This window comes from Lepisosteus platostomus, chromosome 27 (assembly GCF_059453375.1).
Source record: "Lepisosteus platostomus isolate fLepPlt1 chromosome 27, fLepPlt1.hap1, whole genome shotgun sequence".
In the NCBI taxonomy this organism is placed as follows: domain Eukaryota; kingdom Metazoa; phylum Chordata; class Actinopteri; order Semionotiformes; family Lepisosteidae; genus Lepisosteus; species Lepisosteus platostomus.
In genome coordinates, this window is record NC_142637.1 from 6,433,154 (window position 1) to 6,446,913 (window position 13,760).

General features: G+C 44.3%; 1 protein-coding gene across 1 annotated transcript; it reads right to left on the reverse strand.

The window, feature by feature from the left end:
- Nucleotides 1-2,634: 2,634 nt before the first annotated feature.
- On the reverse strand, nucleotides 2,635-11,378 carry LOC148639162 (uncharacterized). The gene is made up of 12 exons (XM_088621699.1): nucleotides 11,367-11,378; nucleotides 10,395-10,562; nucleotides 9,743-10,120; nucleotides 9,407-9,494; nucleotides 8,879-8,935; nucleotides 8,223-8,398; nucleotides 6,164-7,540; nucleotides 5,652-5,795; nucleotides 4,617-4,858; nucleotides 4,159-4,220; nucleotides 3,438-3,550; nucleotides 2,635-3,155 (listed from the first exon to the last, which is right to left on the reverse strand). The coding sequence occupies exons 1-12, from the start codon at nucleotides 11,376-11,378 to the stop codon at nucleotides 3,099-3,101; spliced, it is 2,874 nt and encodes a 957-aa protein (XP_088477825.1). The 3' UTR covers nucleotides 2,635-3,098.
- Nucleotides 11,379-13,760: the final 2,382 nt, after the last annotated feature.

The window sequence follows — 13,760 nt, forward strand, 5'->3', positions numbered from 1 at the left end:
TAAATGGTGGCTGGTCTGGGCCCAAAGGCAGCATTTTAAAGTGTGTTCACATGCTAACAATTAGATTTGCTGATGCAGGCAGTTCGTCTGGTTTGGTTAGTGTGGGGCTTTGTTAGCCAAGAGAGAAACTGGTTTGTACTGGAAGCACAAGCCATGCCTCTGTGCTTTAAAGTGAAGCTCAGGTGTTGTTTCTTTGACCCTGTTCTAGCACTCCTGAACCACTGTTAGTTGATTGCATTGGATCAAAGCTACTGGACTGTTTTAACCCCACTGAGAACAGCCGCTTCGAAATGTGTTGCAGGGCTTGTAGCTGAGTAATCAGTGACTGTAACTTGAAACCTCTTCATGTAAAACACTGTATTTACATAAAGCCTAACTAAGCACTTTCTCCACTGTGTTCCACTGTATTTGAAAACTATTGCTTTCCTATCCACAATGTAAGCTCTAGATCACAGAAGGGTAGTCATCTCAAGTTCCTGCTACACACACAATAGAGTTGTCTCCATTAATGAACAGTGTTAGAGTGACAGAATGGCACAGTGGTTAGGTCTGTTGCTTTACAGTGTCCAGAAATGGGGTGCTGTCTGCATAGAATTTGTTCTCCCCACGTCTGTGTGTTGTTCCTCCCACAGTCCAAAGAAAATGGTCCCAATATTTTGGAGTAAACCAAGTTTTAACGTCTTGGAGGAGCAAAAACTGCTGGCTTGTCTTGCTCTTCTGTGCCAAGAAAAGAATAATGCACATCTATAATATAGTTGTTATGCTTACACTTATATAGCACTTTTCTGGACACTCCACTCAAAGCGCTTAATACGTGATGGGGATCCCCTCCACCACCACCAGTGTGTACCCCCACCTGGATGATGCGCCAGTCCGCTCCCCACAAACCAGCTCTCAGTGGGGAGGAGAGCAGAGTGATGAAGCCAGTTCAGAGATGGGGATTATTAGGGGGCCATGAGTCGTAAAGGCCAGGGGGAAATTTGGCCAGGACACCGGGGTGACACCCCTACTCTTTTCGTGAAACACCCTGGGAAATTTAATGACCGCAGAGAGTCAGGACCTCGGTTTAACATCTCCTCTGTGTCGACGCTTCCTCTCCACGTGCACCCAGAGCACACTTCAGAGCAGCTCCTTCGCACCTTCATGGACAAAGTGCTTCATATGCTGCAGGCCTATTGCTGCCACCTTCCAAGTGCACTGAGAGAAAGTTCTGTGGCTTTTTATAGACTATCATTAGTCCCTGCCACTGCTGCAAAACTCTGGACATCAGGCACAGCAATATCACCTATTGCCAGGAGAGATATTGAAATGCTTTTACATTAAAAAGCAATGTGTGCTTAATACAGGAAGGAAAGTCCTATGCTGCATGTTAAACAGCAGCATCAACGTCATCACCACTGTGGCCCACATACTGTATGCCAGGCCGGCACAAGCACAGATAATGTTTTGGGCCATTGCTCTGTTCCTGTAGGCTCCCTCTTTCCCTAATCAGGCAGCCACCTCCATCTCTACACAAGATCCTTCAGGCAATACATTTTTTTTTGCTACACCGAAACTCTGACTGTGTATGTAGCAGGAAGTAATGCCTTTGGAACAGCTGGGGTGGTGGAGCAATGGGACTGCTTTAAATTGCACAGCTGTTAGTAATAGGGTGTTCAGCGTGCACTGTAGGAGGCAGTGTGCAAATTCCAATGTCCTTTCATAATGCTCCCAGTGTAAGAGGCTTGCTGTGACAGAGCCTGACCAGGCACACAAGGAATGCAGCTTGCTTGCAGACCTATTACTCAGGGCTGGCGTTCTGGGCATGCCTGCGGAGTGAACCGAGCATGTTCGGGGAACTTTCTGAATGCCACGTTTAGGAATGCTTGAGCTCCAACCCTTGTCAGTGCAGATAAAGCTCTTGTGGTTTATTTCATCTTTTGGAAGGAAAGTGCGGTCCAGTGGCTTTTCCCGCCCGCAAAACTTTTTTAATTAGCCTCTTTTCAAAATTGACAGGGCACAAAAGTAGGCAAGTCAGGTTCTGTTGATTTGCGGGTGCCTGGGGAGACACCAGAGAGTCCGAGCAGAGGATGCTGGCTGACCCTCCCACAACAAAACGCAGTGCTGAGAGCAAGCAAAAGTGGCACATACTGTACAGTGCAAAGACGAGGTTCCTACAAGGAAATAAACCAGAGTGCGAGAAGTCCAGCTGTCTCTGCAAGCGATGCAGTGCTGATCGGGCAGTGGAAATGATTTCTGGACACAGCAAAACAAAAAAAATGGGACAGCATGAAACTCAAAGAGTCTGAAGTGAACTAAGCAGGAACCACAGCAGATGCACATGGACTGCTCTCTGAAGCAGCAGAGACCCAGAACGTGACCCTACTCACAGCCCCCAGTGAGAGAGCCTTTCTCACCCACAGGAGCACTGACCTGGCATTACCGCTGGATGGGAAAAGAGGCCTACCAGAGCATATTAAGGCACCAAAACTCTTTCTGTCTGCAAAATGCTGTAAGCAGCATTATTAATAATATGACCACTCAGGTGAGACATCTGTTCACTTGAAATACCTAGGAATCAAGAGTCATTGATATTCAACAGTACAACAAAGAGCTCCTAAATGAATGAGGGAGAAACCGATTTTAGAAATAATTTTATTTTTTTTGTTCAATCAATAAGATGTCACAAAATCAGACAAGGGTATAGAATACCTATCCGTTCGGTTTAAAATGACCGAGACTGTCTGTTTTCAAATAAATATTTCATAAATAACATGAATATGTTGCACTTATTGCCTTATTTCAATTCCTAAGAATCTCCAGTATATATTTTAAATATTAAAACCAGCAAGAAAACCTCCATGTGCAGCACATGTGTAGCACATGTACACGGGTACACCTGACCGTCTGCAGCGTAGCTGTGCTTGAAATGTTGGCGCACAGCGCCATCTGGTGGTCAGAAGTGTGCACTCGTACAGTCCTCGCACAGAAAATGTTAAAAATGTTGTGTGAAAATAGTTTTGTTCATTAGTTAATTATTTTAAGTCTTCCACACTTAAGGATACACTGGGGTATCCTCCAAATGGAAACTATGAATTTCCAATTGGCAGGAATAAAGTTCATATCTTCTTTCCAGAAGATCTTCTCTGGTTCAGAATTGGCAACTTGGAGGAACTCTGAAATGACAGTGAGTAGTACTGAGGTTCAGTTCATCGGCTGGCAACATATTTTTGCACCAAAATGACTAGCATGTAACTCAGAGACTTCATGTACTGTATAGATCTATATCTATCTATCTGTTGGGTCACCAGTTGTATGTTTACCTAATCATTGTATGTCTCATAGGCTTATGTTTTGACTTTTTCAGAAGCATGTCAGTGGATGTCATTGCTATCAGTTTTGCAAGATTTTAATTTTGGGTGTCTGAGTTCCGGCTGTGGCTCAGCTCGTTGTCCTACCTCCTTTGCCAATGAGCAGATCTCTGCTGTGACTGGGGTATCTCCGGTCTTCTGGAACATGGTGGTGGAGCCGGAGCTCTGGGTTAGAGCCTGCAGATCATTTTCTGGAGGGGCTGGACATGAAGGGAAAAGGTGTTGGTGTTTATTCTGGGAGATTCTCTGGTTTTTGAAATTTTATTAGCAATGGCCCAACAATATGTAACATTCCAATTTTTAACATTTAGTTTTAAAGCCAGGCTGGGCCTGGTCAGCACTGGAATTTGAGGCCCCTCTGGAACATCAGGTTGCTGTTAGTGGACCAGTAAGTAGGTGGCACTCTTTTCCCTCTGCCCCAGAATTTATTAACCAAAGCTCCAGCATGGTGACCAGACACTCTGCTCATGCAGATGAGAATCCTGACCACGGGCTCATTTATGACCCCACACAGCTCCTTAAAGATCAAACACAGCTCTGTGTGCAAGAGCAGGGGTGTTAATAATCTGGGGGTCCTGGCTCAGTTCCACTCTGAGCTTGTGAAAACCAACCCCCCCCCCTAAAGTTCCCCCTTAATTCCCCTACTGCTGTAGTTTCTCCCCCCCCCCCCCCCATCTCATCTGCTGAGTCCCACAATTCAAGGGAGGATAAATTGAGTCTCTTCCTATAAGTAAAGCTCTCTGTGATGACAACAGCTATATACAGTAAATGTAATTAATTAGTAGTATTGTTCAAATTCTGTACTTACCCGTTTTTTTTCCAATGTCTCCTCTCCCATATTCACTGCAGCAAGCCACTGCTGATTTCAGCCTGAAGGAAGAACACAACAGGCAAATGGGCTAACAGCCAGTATCAGCTTCCCAACACTATTGTTCCAGCTTGCAGGTATACATCAGTGCCGACTCTTCCACCCTCTCCACCAAAGCAAGTCTGTTTTGTGATGTACCTTTCCTCACCCCCCCAAAACAATATGCACAATCCACTATAATAATTGGAGCCTTCAGTCGGCACCTTCCGTTTTTATGCTGCCAGTTGTTAATTAGTAGCTAGGATTCATTATGTAATCGCCCAGAATTGACACATCTCAGGATGTTGAGCAGGAATGTTTTATAGAGACTTTGAAAACCTGCAGGACTGAGCTGCCCTGCCTCTGTAGACTCTTTTGCTCTCGGGGATTTGAGATGTCTTCCCTCGTGTTGCACGCACCTTAATGTTGCCACGATGGCCCAGGCCGCAGATCTAAACTTTTGTGTGGGGGTGACGGTCAGATCGGGGTCAGACGCCTCCATGCCAGCCAGGCGGGCTAACTGGGCGACGAGCGGGGGCAGCGCCCTCTTGCAGTGCTCCTGTTTGCTGAGCAGCCGCAGGAGAACGGCCTTCTGGAACAGGAGTGACTCCCTGGCCCACTCGGCTCGCTGCAGCTGGCCCTGGAGTTTCCTCTGCTGCTCCTGTGGGGGGGCGGATAGGTCACATTTTTAGATATAGGTGGGGGACCCATTCCCTCCACAATTTAAGTGCAGCCCTACCCAGGTGATACCAGCAGCCCCACTGCAGAGCAGACTGGGGGGAAATGGACAATGTCTTGATCAAATCTATTGAGGGGAGCTTCAGGAAGACCAGATTGGGGTTTAGCAAGGACAATGGAGCTAACAGCCCTACTCTTTGAGCAGTGCCAATGGATGTTTAATAACCAAACAGTCTAGACCAAGGTATGACATCTCATCCAAAGAACAGTACCTCCTAGAGCACAGTGTCCCTCCCACGGCCTGTGCTCTGGCTTTACTGTGGAAGTTGAGGTTCCGAAGGATTGAGTTTGGGCTTTCCCTTGGACATCTCCTATCTCCTATCCCCTAGCCTTGCTTAGCTTCTAAACTCTGACACAATCGGGCTATCAGGTGGTACCCTCTCCACCACTGAAGAGAACTTTCAGTGGTTTTATTCTACATTACAGTCTTGTGAGTTTGCCTCCTTTGGCCTGTCCCCAAGAAAACAGCCTCGCGCAGATCTCTTTGCAACACAAATAAGAAAGGAAGGCGATGCTTCGACTCTTCATTTTGAGGGCGCTACAGTAGAGTCTGATGAGACATCACGCACTGATATCAAACTCAGACTCCAGAATGAGTGAACAACTACAAAGTAAACAATCCTGGAACTTACAGGTAATTGCTTTCTGGTCCTTGGGTGATAGGTTTTCAAAAACAAAGTGATAGTAAATTCGAAGGAATCTACCAGGTATCTTACCTGATATTCATTGTCTTTCAGCTCCTTCAGTGCCATTTCCAGGCTCTTCTGCTCCTTCCAGTGCTCCTCTCTTTCCTCAAAGACCTGAAGGCTTTGCTGGAGTTGGGAGATCTCTTGCAGGAGCCTGGCTCTCTCTTCTTTCTCCTGGTACAAAAGGAAACTTGGTTCAGTTAACTGAATAAAAAAAGCCATTCATCTTTCCGCTTAAAATTAAATTTAATAATACCAGTCCCTTGTAGAGCTAAGCAATGCATGGCACCATGGTGTTTCAGCAGCTTGGAAGATGGCATGAGAATTGTACCACGTGCTTTCAAAACTAGATCGAGAATGGCTTTCTAAACTAAGATAAATCCTTTTTTATAGAGCACTTTGCAAAACGTCTGCAATTGTAATCACTCACACACAAAGCTTCCAGACATGCATCTTGTATTTTATCATTCCAGAATAACCACAAGAGGCTGAGGTTGAATCTGCTGAAGAATGCTTTGAGAGCAAGAGACTCGTAATATTACCTTATGGTCTTTTGCTGAATCCTTGTTGTTGGTTTGCTGGTTCCCAGCAGGCTCTGTGTGCTGGATCTCTCTCAAGAGGGTCTCCAGCTGCTCTTTCTGGTGCTTCTCCTGGGCCAGCTCGGAGTACATCTTTAGCAAACCCTCGTTGCAGGCGATAACCTGCTGCCACCCTTGGACCTTCTCTGCTCCAGAGCCTTCAGCTTGTTTGACGGCCTTGCAGAGCTCAGCGGACCGCTTTTTCTCGGCCTCCAGAAGCCGTTTGGTCTTGGCCAGGCGGTCCCTGGCATCGGCGATGTGGATCTGGTAACGAGACCTCTCCTTTTCCTGCGCCTCGCAGAGGCTGGTGTTGGCGCTCCGTGCCTCCTCCAATGCTGCATGAAGTTGGCTGATGGCCTCCTCCTTGCCTTGCTGCTCAGAGGCTAGAGCCTCAGCTTTCTCCTTGAGCTTTTGGTTAGTGTGTTTCTCCTCTGTCAGCTCCATTGCAAGCCTCTTGTTCAGATGCTTCTCTGCCTCCTGAAGCTTCTTTCTGCTCTCTTCTAGCTCCGAGACCAACTGGCTGATCTTGGATTCTTTTTCCTGCAGCTCAGCAGAAAGGTTCTGACTAAGTATCTGTTCTGCTTCCAGGACAACAGTAAGGTTCTTGCACTCACTTGTGTCTCTTGCCAGAGCTGCAGAGAGCTTCTGAACCTCAGATTGTCTGGTCTCTTGTTCTGATTTCAGACCTTGCATCTCTTTCTCGAGGATCTGCCTGGCAATCCTCTCGTGTTCCAGTGCGGCAGAGAGCTCCTGGATCTCCAGCTGTTTGGCTTTGTTCTCAGAGATGAGATCCTTGCAGCGGGATTGCTCAGATTTCAGGGCAACAGTGAGGTTCTCCTTTGCAATTCGGCTGCTTTCCTGTGCCACCAAAAGCTGGTTGATCTTGAAGTCCCTGTCCTGCATGAACCCGGCTTGTTTTCTATAACGAATATTCTCCGTCTTCAGGTCCTCCTCAAGCTTCACACGAATGGCCTTCACTTTGTCCAGAGCTGCCGTAAGCTGCTTAATCTCAGCCTCCTTCTTCTGCTCGCTCTTCTTCACCTCCTGAAGTTCTTCCCTGAGCTTGCTGCTGGCCGTTTTCTCCTGTTTCAGTGCTTGCTGGGCCTGATCGTTTTTCGCCTTCTGCACCTGGTGTCGGGACTGTTCCATCTGCAGCTTCTCTCGGAATTCACTGCAGGATTTCTTCTCCCTCTCCAGTGCAATGGAGACCTGGGCAATCTGCGATTCCAAGATCTGCTTCTCACTTTGACAGTCCTGTTCAGCCTGCCCCCACACAGAAGCTTTATCGATGGATTCCTTCTTCGTATCCAAATTTCCATCCTTCGGTGCCTGGTGCAGACCCTGTAAGAATGAATGCGAGATCTGTCTTAAAACCATGAACACAGCTCTGACAAACAAGCCTTCTTTGCCTTCTTTTGAAAGAGCTGGGGGTGAACCTGCAAAGTTGCCTTATTAGTGTTTAGCCTCTTGGAAAACTTCAGTCTGCATTGTCTTTTTAATTCGATGGTTAGTAAAACAGGCCCAAAAAGTTCATTACAAAAACATTCTGAACTTGATATTTCTTTTCTACATGAAGCGGAGTATGAAGGCTTTTATGTTAAAGCCTGTTTGAGGCAAAAGCGGAGTTTTGGCAGTCTATTTCACAGCTTTCACTGAAAGCGAACACAGGCTGCGCGGTCTTGGTGTTGTCGGTATAGATGGGTGTTTCTACCATCTTGTGGCTGACCGTGTAAAAACGTTCACTTGGGAAAGTTTCAATGAAGCAAACATCAATTGAAAATCCTTTTCAGTTCATATTTGCACTGTTGGTTTAAATATTATCCACACACACACAAATAAAAAACTGATTTTAGAAGCTGTCCCCAATAGTAGCTGAGCCATTTATGAATGCAAATGGTATTGTTTTTGCATTTGATTTGAACTGAGTGTTTGTTTCATCTTAGCATCAGGTCTCAGTGCAGCACTGATGTGTTGATGATGCGTTGATTATTGATGGCCTTTTACAAGTGAATCTATGGCGTACCTGAACTGGTAATGGTGCAATCGTAGTTTTCGGGGGCTTGTCCCCCACGATGCCCGCTGTGCTGGTTTTGGGTGGGGATGCAGACTGGGTGAGAGTCTGCTTGACATCAGCAGGTGGTGGCACCACATCTGGTACCACTCGGGCATCTGTCTTGGCATCCTGGCTCACAGCTGGGGCTAAGGAAAACCCAAAAGCAAATGAAGGATCTGCCAGCAGTATTCAAAACCACAAGATGGCAAAATTACTTCTGCTATTCTGTTTCTATTAAGTATATAGCACCTTTGCATGATGATCTTCATCAGCTTGGTTGCTGAAAAAATTTGAAAGACAGAGAAATGGCGTCTGATTTCTTGTGTTTAGTATTTCATCCATATCAAATGTTTGCATGTGTTGCAGCTTGCTCCCAGTTTGTGCAGAAAAAATTGAACAAGAGTATTTTTCAATATCGTGCACATTCATTTCAGTTGTGTCAGTTCGCAATAAGTACTGTGCACTACATCCTTAATGCAAATATCTGATGGATAAATGCCACAGTGCTACAATGCTACAAGTTACAATGAATACTGCATTTGGTGCAAAACGATATATTTTCCTTCTCTTGTCAGTGTAATTTAACACCTTCTCTATCAGTGTCAGATGGATGATTTCTTCAGTACCTTGGTCCTGCAGAACATAGTCTGGTTCATAGTCCAGATCCACGATGCGACATGGAACTGCAGAGGGCAAAAATAATTGTTACCATGATAACGACTTTAATTGTGTTAAAGAATGATGAAAATGCAAAGAAACTAAAGCCCCAGATCATTTTGCACCTCTTGATAAGCAGTTATCTTAAGGTTGTGATGTTTGTCACTATTCTTCCCCAGAGAAATAAAGCAGAACTTGGTGAATTTTGTATGTGTTTGTGGTGGGTGGAGAGCTGGATTAGATAGAGAGTGCAGTGGATTCTATCTTCTTACATTCTTTTTAAATGTCCCCACTAAACAGATCTGAATCAAACTCTGTGACTAGATTAGGGAACAAGTGGCCCGATGAGTATTTTAGCACACGTTAGAGTCATCTGCTCTTATCTGAGTTCGTTTTGGATCATTTTTAAAAAAATAAAACTTAATCCAATCCACCCATATTGCTGAAGCTGTTAGACCAGGTCCTTGTAATTTATTAGTGATTAAATCAGACTGTACCATCATCATAGGGGAGATCAGGTATGTGATACATGGTATTGTCAGAAGACAAGAAGCTGCTGCTCTTTGCATCTTCTTTATCTGTACTCTAAATTGAAAAAAGAGAGAGAATGATACAGATTTAGCATATGGTCTTATTAAAACAAGCATGCACTAGAAATCACTATATATACAGGATCAGGATATGCGTTCGGAAATATAACTAGTTTGGTCTACAGGAAGTACTGAAGTTAACTTAAATACATGAGATTTGCACTGGAACTGTAAGAGGTAAGATCAGATCACTTTATTGGCTATATACAATTTCTTGCATTACGAATGTGTCTTTTCAAATACCCCAGCTTGCTCTCCATGGGACACACAGACAGGGAGAGAGAAGCGTGGGGTGCCTATGGCGCCCCTGGAGCAGTTGGGGTTAAGGGCCTTGATCAGGGGCCCAACGGAGTAGGATTCCTCTGCCAGCTGTGGGATTTGACCCGGCAACCTTCTAGCCACAGGCGCAGAGCCACCCCTCTGCCCCACACCACTCTCTCTTGCATAAACCAATGGAGTCTTCACCTCACTGGGCTCCCCAAGCTTTTGCGCCTTGTCTGCAATCTCAGCCTTCAGCTGGTGAATCTGCTTCCTTTGGGTTTCCAGCCCCTTGAGCAGATTATCTCGGACCTCCTTCAGCTGGCGCTGAGGGCGTATCCCCTTCAAAGGAGGCAGCTGTCCCTGTGGTAAGAGGGGGAATGGCATTGTCGGACCAAGCTCTAGTGCCACATCAAACGGGTAAAGGCAACTGGCAAAAAAAACATCGCCTTTTCTCCCCAGAAGCACAGCACAAAGTGAGGAGGAGGAAGAAGAATGAACTGACTTTTTGCTTGCATCCCTAGAAGCATCCTTCCTGCTGAAGGCTGCCTTTGGTAGAAACGGTCAGGTGTGTGACTGGTCACCAGTCCCCACCTCTGGGGCTCCACATGCCACACCAACATGACCCCACACTGACCTTGGCTGCCCTTGGGGCAGCGACGCCTTCCACCTTCTGTCTCTCCAGACACCACTGTAAGTCCTTCTGCAGGGAGGACAGCTGAGACTTTACAGTCGCATGCTTGGCCTCCTGCTTCTGGAATTTCTTGCTCTTCTTCTGGGATGGGGAGTGACACAGAGTGGGCCATCAGTGTTCAAAATGACAGATCAGTGCAGTGGGGCAGCCCCAAACTCGGATCCCAGAGGGCCAGAATTCAGCGGGTTTTGTGGAACTCTTCAGCCCTCGCTAGTTCAACCTAATTTACACTAGATAGATACTTTAATTGTCCACTACTGGGGAAATTTGTCTTGGGCTTCTCCCATAAAAGTATAAGACACTCCATCAAAACATACAAGTCACATAAATCACATGAAGCACATGAAATCACAACAGCAGCATGCTTGAGGTGTTTTTAATTAACCATGTTCAAACTTGTGGTTCAGTTGATTATGCTTGGAATACCAATATATTGTTACAGTCGGTTGGTGAAGGTTCCCTTCTAGATGTGAAGTGCTTTGAGATGAGAGATAGAAATAGGAGGAATGTATTATTATGCCAATAGGCCGGCCTTAATTAAATCCGCTGTTCTCACCTGTTTTTGTTCAAAGGAGAAAAACGGTGCTCAGATCACACTGGTGTAAATAATTCACATTGAAAAATAAGTCCTGTACATGCCATTGTAGCATATTTTATGTTTTAAATAATAATATTTCGCTAAATTATCACTTTCGCTGTGGTTTTCGTATTAGTAAGCTACTCCTTAATGTTTTGTGGGTGGAGCAAAGCGCTCAGAAGAATTTGTAACGTCGAGCTGATTGGTCAAGTCATTTAATTTCGTGGATTCACTTAATTCTTTTTATTTTCTTACAATTCGTTAACTTTTAGATACCCGTTATTGAATATAAATTAATAATATAATATAACGCAACAGGAGAGCGTGAATTTCCTTACCGTCTCGCTCATTTTCTCGCAGAAAATGATTTTAGAATATTGCTACCGTTTCTAAGGGTTACGCTGTGACGTCATAATACCTATGCCAGGTAAGCATGACGTTTTTTTATTTTCATTATTACGCTTAACCTTAACCGATAACTCGGGGGCCCAGAGATCAAACAGGGCCTATCCGTTGGTTGATTCCTGAGAAACTGCAAGCCTAGCTTTCGTGATCTGTGTAATATCTATCATACTTGCCTGCATTTGAAACTTGTATCCAAATTAAACCCATGAAACCGCGGCACTGGTTAATAAACTCTATAATGTGGTTTTATTTCTGAAAACAATATCGGTAGTACAGAATTTGTGCTAAACGAATTGAACATGGAGTCCACTATTGTCTAATTTCCGAGGGAATTCTCCTGTCATATTTCCTATTCCTTTTCCTATAAATAATAAAAAATGCATTTTTTGTGCAGCTTCGCGCTTTAACTATTGAAATAACTCCCTGAATGGACGTCAGCGCTCTCCGGTCGGCTGGTTAACCGTTATTCTGAGGCCCTGAACTCATAATATCTTCTTGGATTGATAATAACCCGCTTCGTTGAATTAATGTGTCGTTAATTTGCGTGCAACAGAAATCCAATTTAACCACGTTCCTTGTTCGCAGGTCGTGATTATCTTCTTTTAACAGAAGCGAGTCATTTCCACAGCTGACAGATGTGTATAATTGTATTTGGCACAAAGTTTCTACCAGAGATATTCTAAGAACTGACCGATCGTGCAGTGAATATTTATTAATATTTATCACCTGAGTCAAAGGGACTTTCCAAGTCGCCTGGAATAAAACTTGTTTTTTTTGGTCCCTGGGCTACAGAAAGAGGCGCAATCAGTCAGGTTTTGCCGAAACGTAACCACCCCATTGAATAAAAACAGATCTACAGTCACACAACTGCACTGGCTCATTTTTTCGTTGCCTCAAATCGGTTGCATTTACAGCTGTCAAAAATCGAAATTGCAGACTGGGTAATAGAATGACTGGTAAGACATGGGGATTCATTTAGTAAGCAAAAATGAATCTATAGTACAGCACAAGGTAAACGAAATGTCATCTTTAAATGGTATAGAAATAGCAAATATATTTTTTTAAAACAACAGACAGCAACGGTTTTGTTTATTGCGATAAGCATCTTTGTTTGTTAATTACTAAGATGCAATACACTTATCGCACTAGGAAATATCACCATATTATCTCGAGCTCTTGTGAAACTGACACTGCAGAAATTGCATTAAAGAATTTAACATGTTTTAGGAACGTAACTATTTTGAGACCGTATGTAGACAGTTTATACAGTATAATACAGTACATTACAATATAAGGTTCAAGCTGTCATGCGATATTTCAGCAGATTTGTCCCAACATTTTGTGGTTGAAAAACATACTTGGGCAGTATCCCCTGCAGCCTACAAACGTGAATTCACACAATATTTCTGCAGCTTTTTGTACCTGTCTTTATCTAAATGTATCACTACATGCTTTTCAAATTCATGCACTATGATGACAGCGAAACACATGCTACTTTTGGACTGTCCCCAGAGTTTAATATATAATTCAAAAATCACACTACCATACATAGTACCTTGTTTATCGTAAAGAACATCATGTCTCAGAATACAGCATTTAAGGCTGTGTAAATAAGTGAATGATGATTGATGATGTACATTTAGAAAATGCATTTTGGTACAGTATATGTACTATATTAATTTGACTGAAGTAGGCATGCACATTCCTAATATTATCCATAACACAATATTTGTATTAAAGGTACGCTGAGCTTGTGGATAACATCAGAAGCAAAGGGTGGAGAGTCTGGTCGTTTCCAGTAGAGGTAGGATGCTGTGGTTTTCCATCCCAGTCACTTTGGTGGATGTTCGGAGAGTTGGGGATCAGCAGCAGAGATAGAAAGTCAGTGGCACAACAGATGATGGAGGCAGCGGATAAAAACCTCATGCTGGCTCTGGTACAGACAGGATGAACCATTACAGTCGCCACAGGCCGGCAGTGGCTGATCATCACAGCTGTCCCGCTATCCTGAAGAAGTACTGGGTTACAGGACAAAACCTCTGGTGAAGGATAGACCGAGCTGGTGATGCCAAAGCAGACTGTTTCATCTCGTCTGTATTTGATACATATACTGTACAACACATGAAGTTTTTACAGTGATGGCTTCTGTGTAACTTTTTCTTACAGGATTCAGTCTCAGATGGAAAGGCAGTGCAGTAGTTGACAGTGTGCTTTTGGACCACTAGCACTGATGCAATTTCATATTTTTTTCATTTGAGAATGCAAACTCATGCCCTTGACCCTTTGCAGTGCACAGCGTATACATTTGAGATGGAAGTCTGCTTCTC

Bases quoted from the DNA above. Each gene is read 5' to 3' on its own strand.
- LOC148639162 (XM_088621699.1), bottom strand. The intron at 5,796-6,163 runs GTAATATTACGA...CTTTTGTACCAG, and splicing joins ATTCAGCAAAAGACCATAAG to GAGAAAGAAGAGAGAGCCAG. The intron at 3,156-3,437 runs GTAGGACAACGA...CTGTCATTTCAG, and splicing joins TCTGCTCATTGGCAAAGGAG to AGTTCCTCCAAGTTGCCAAT.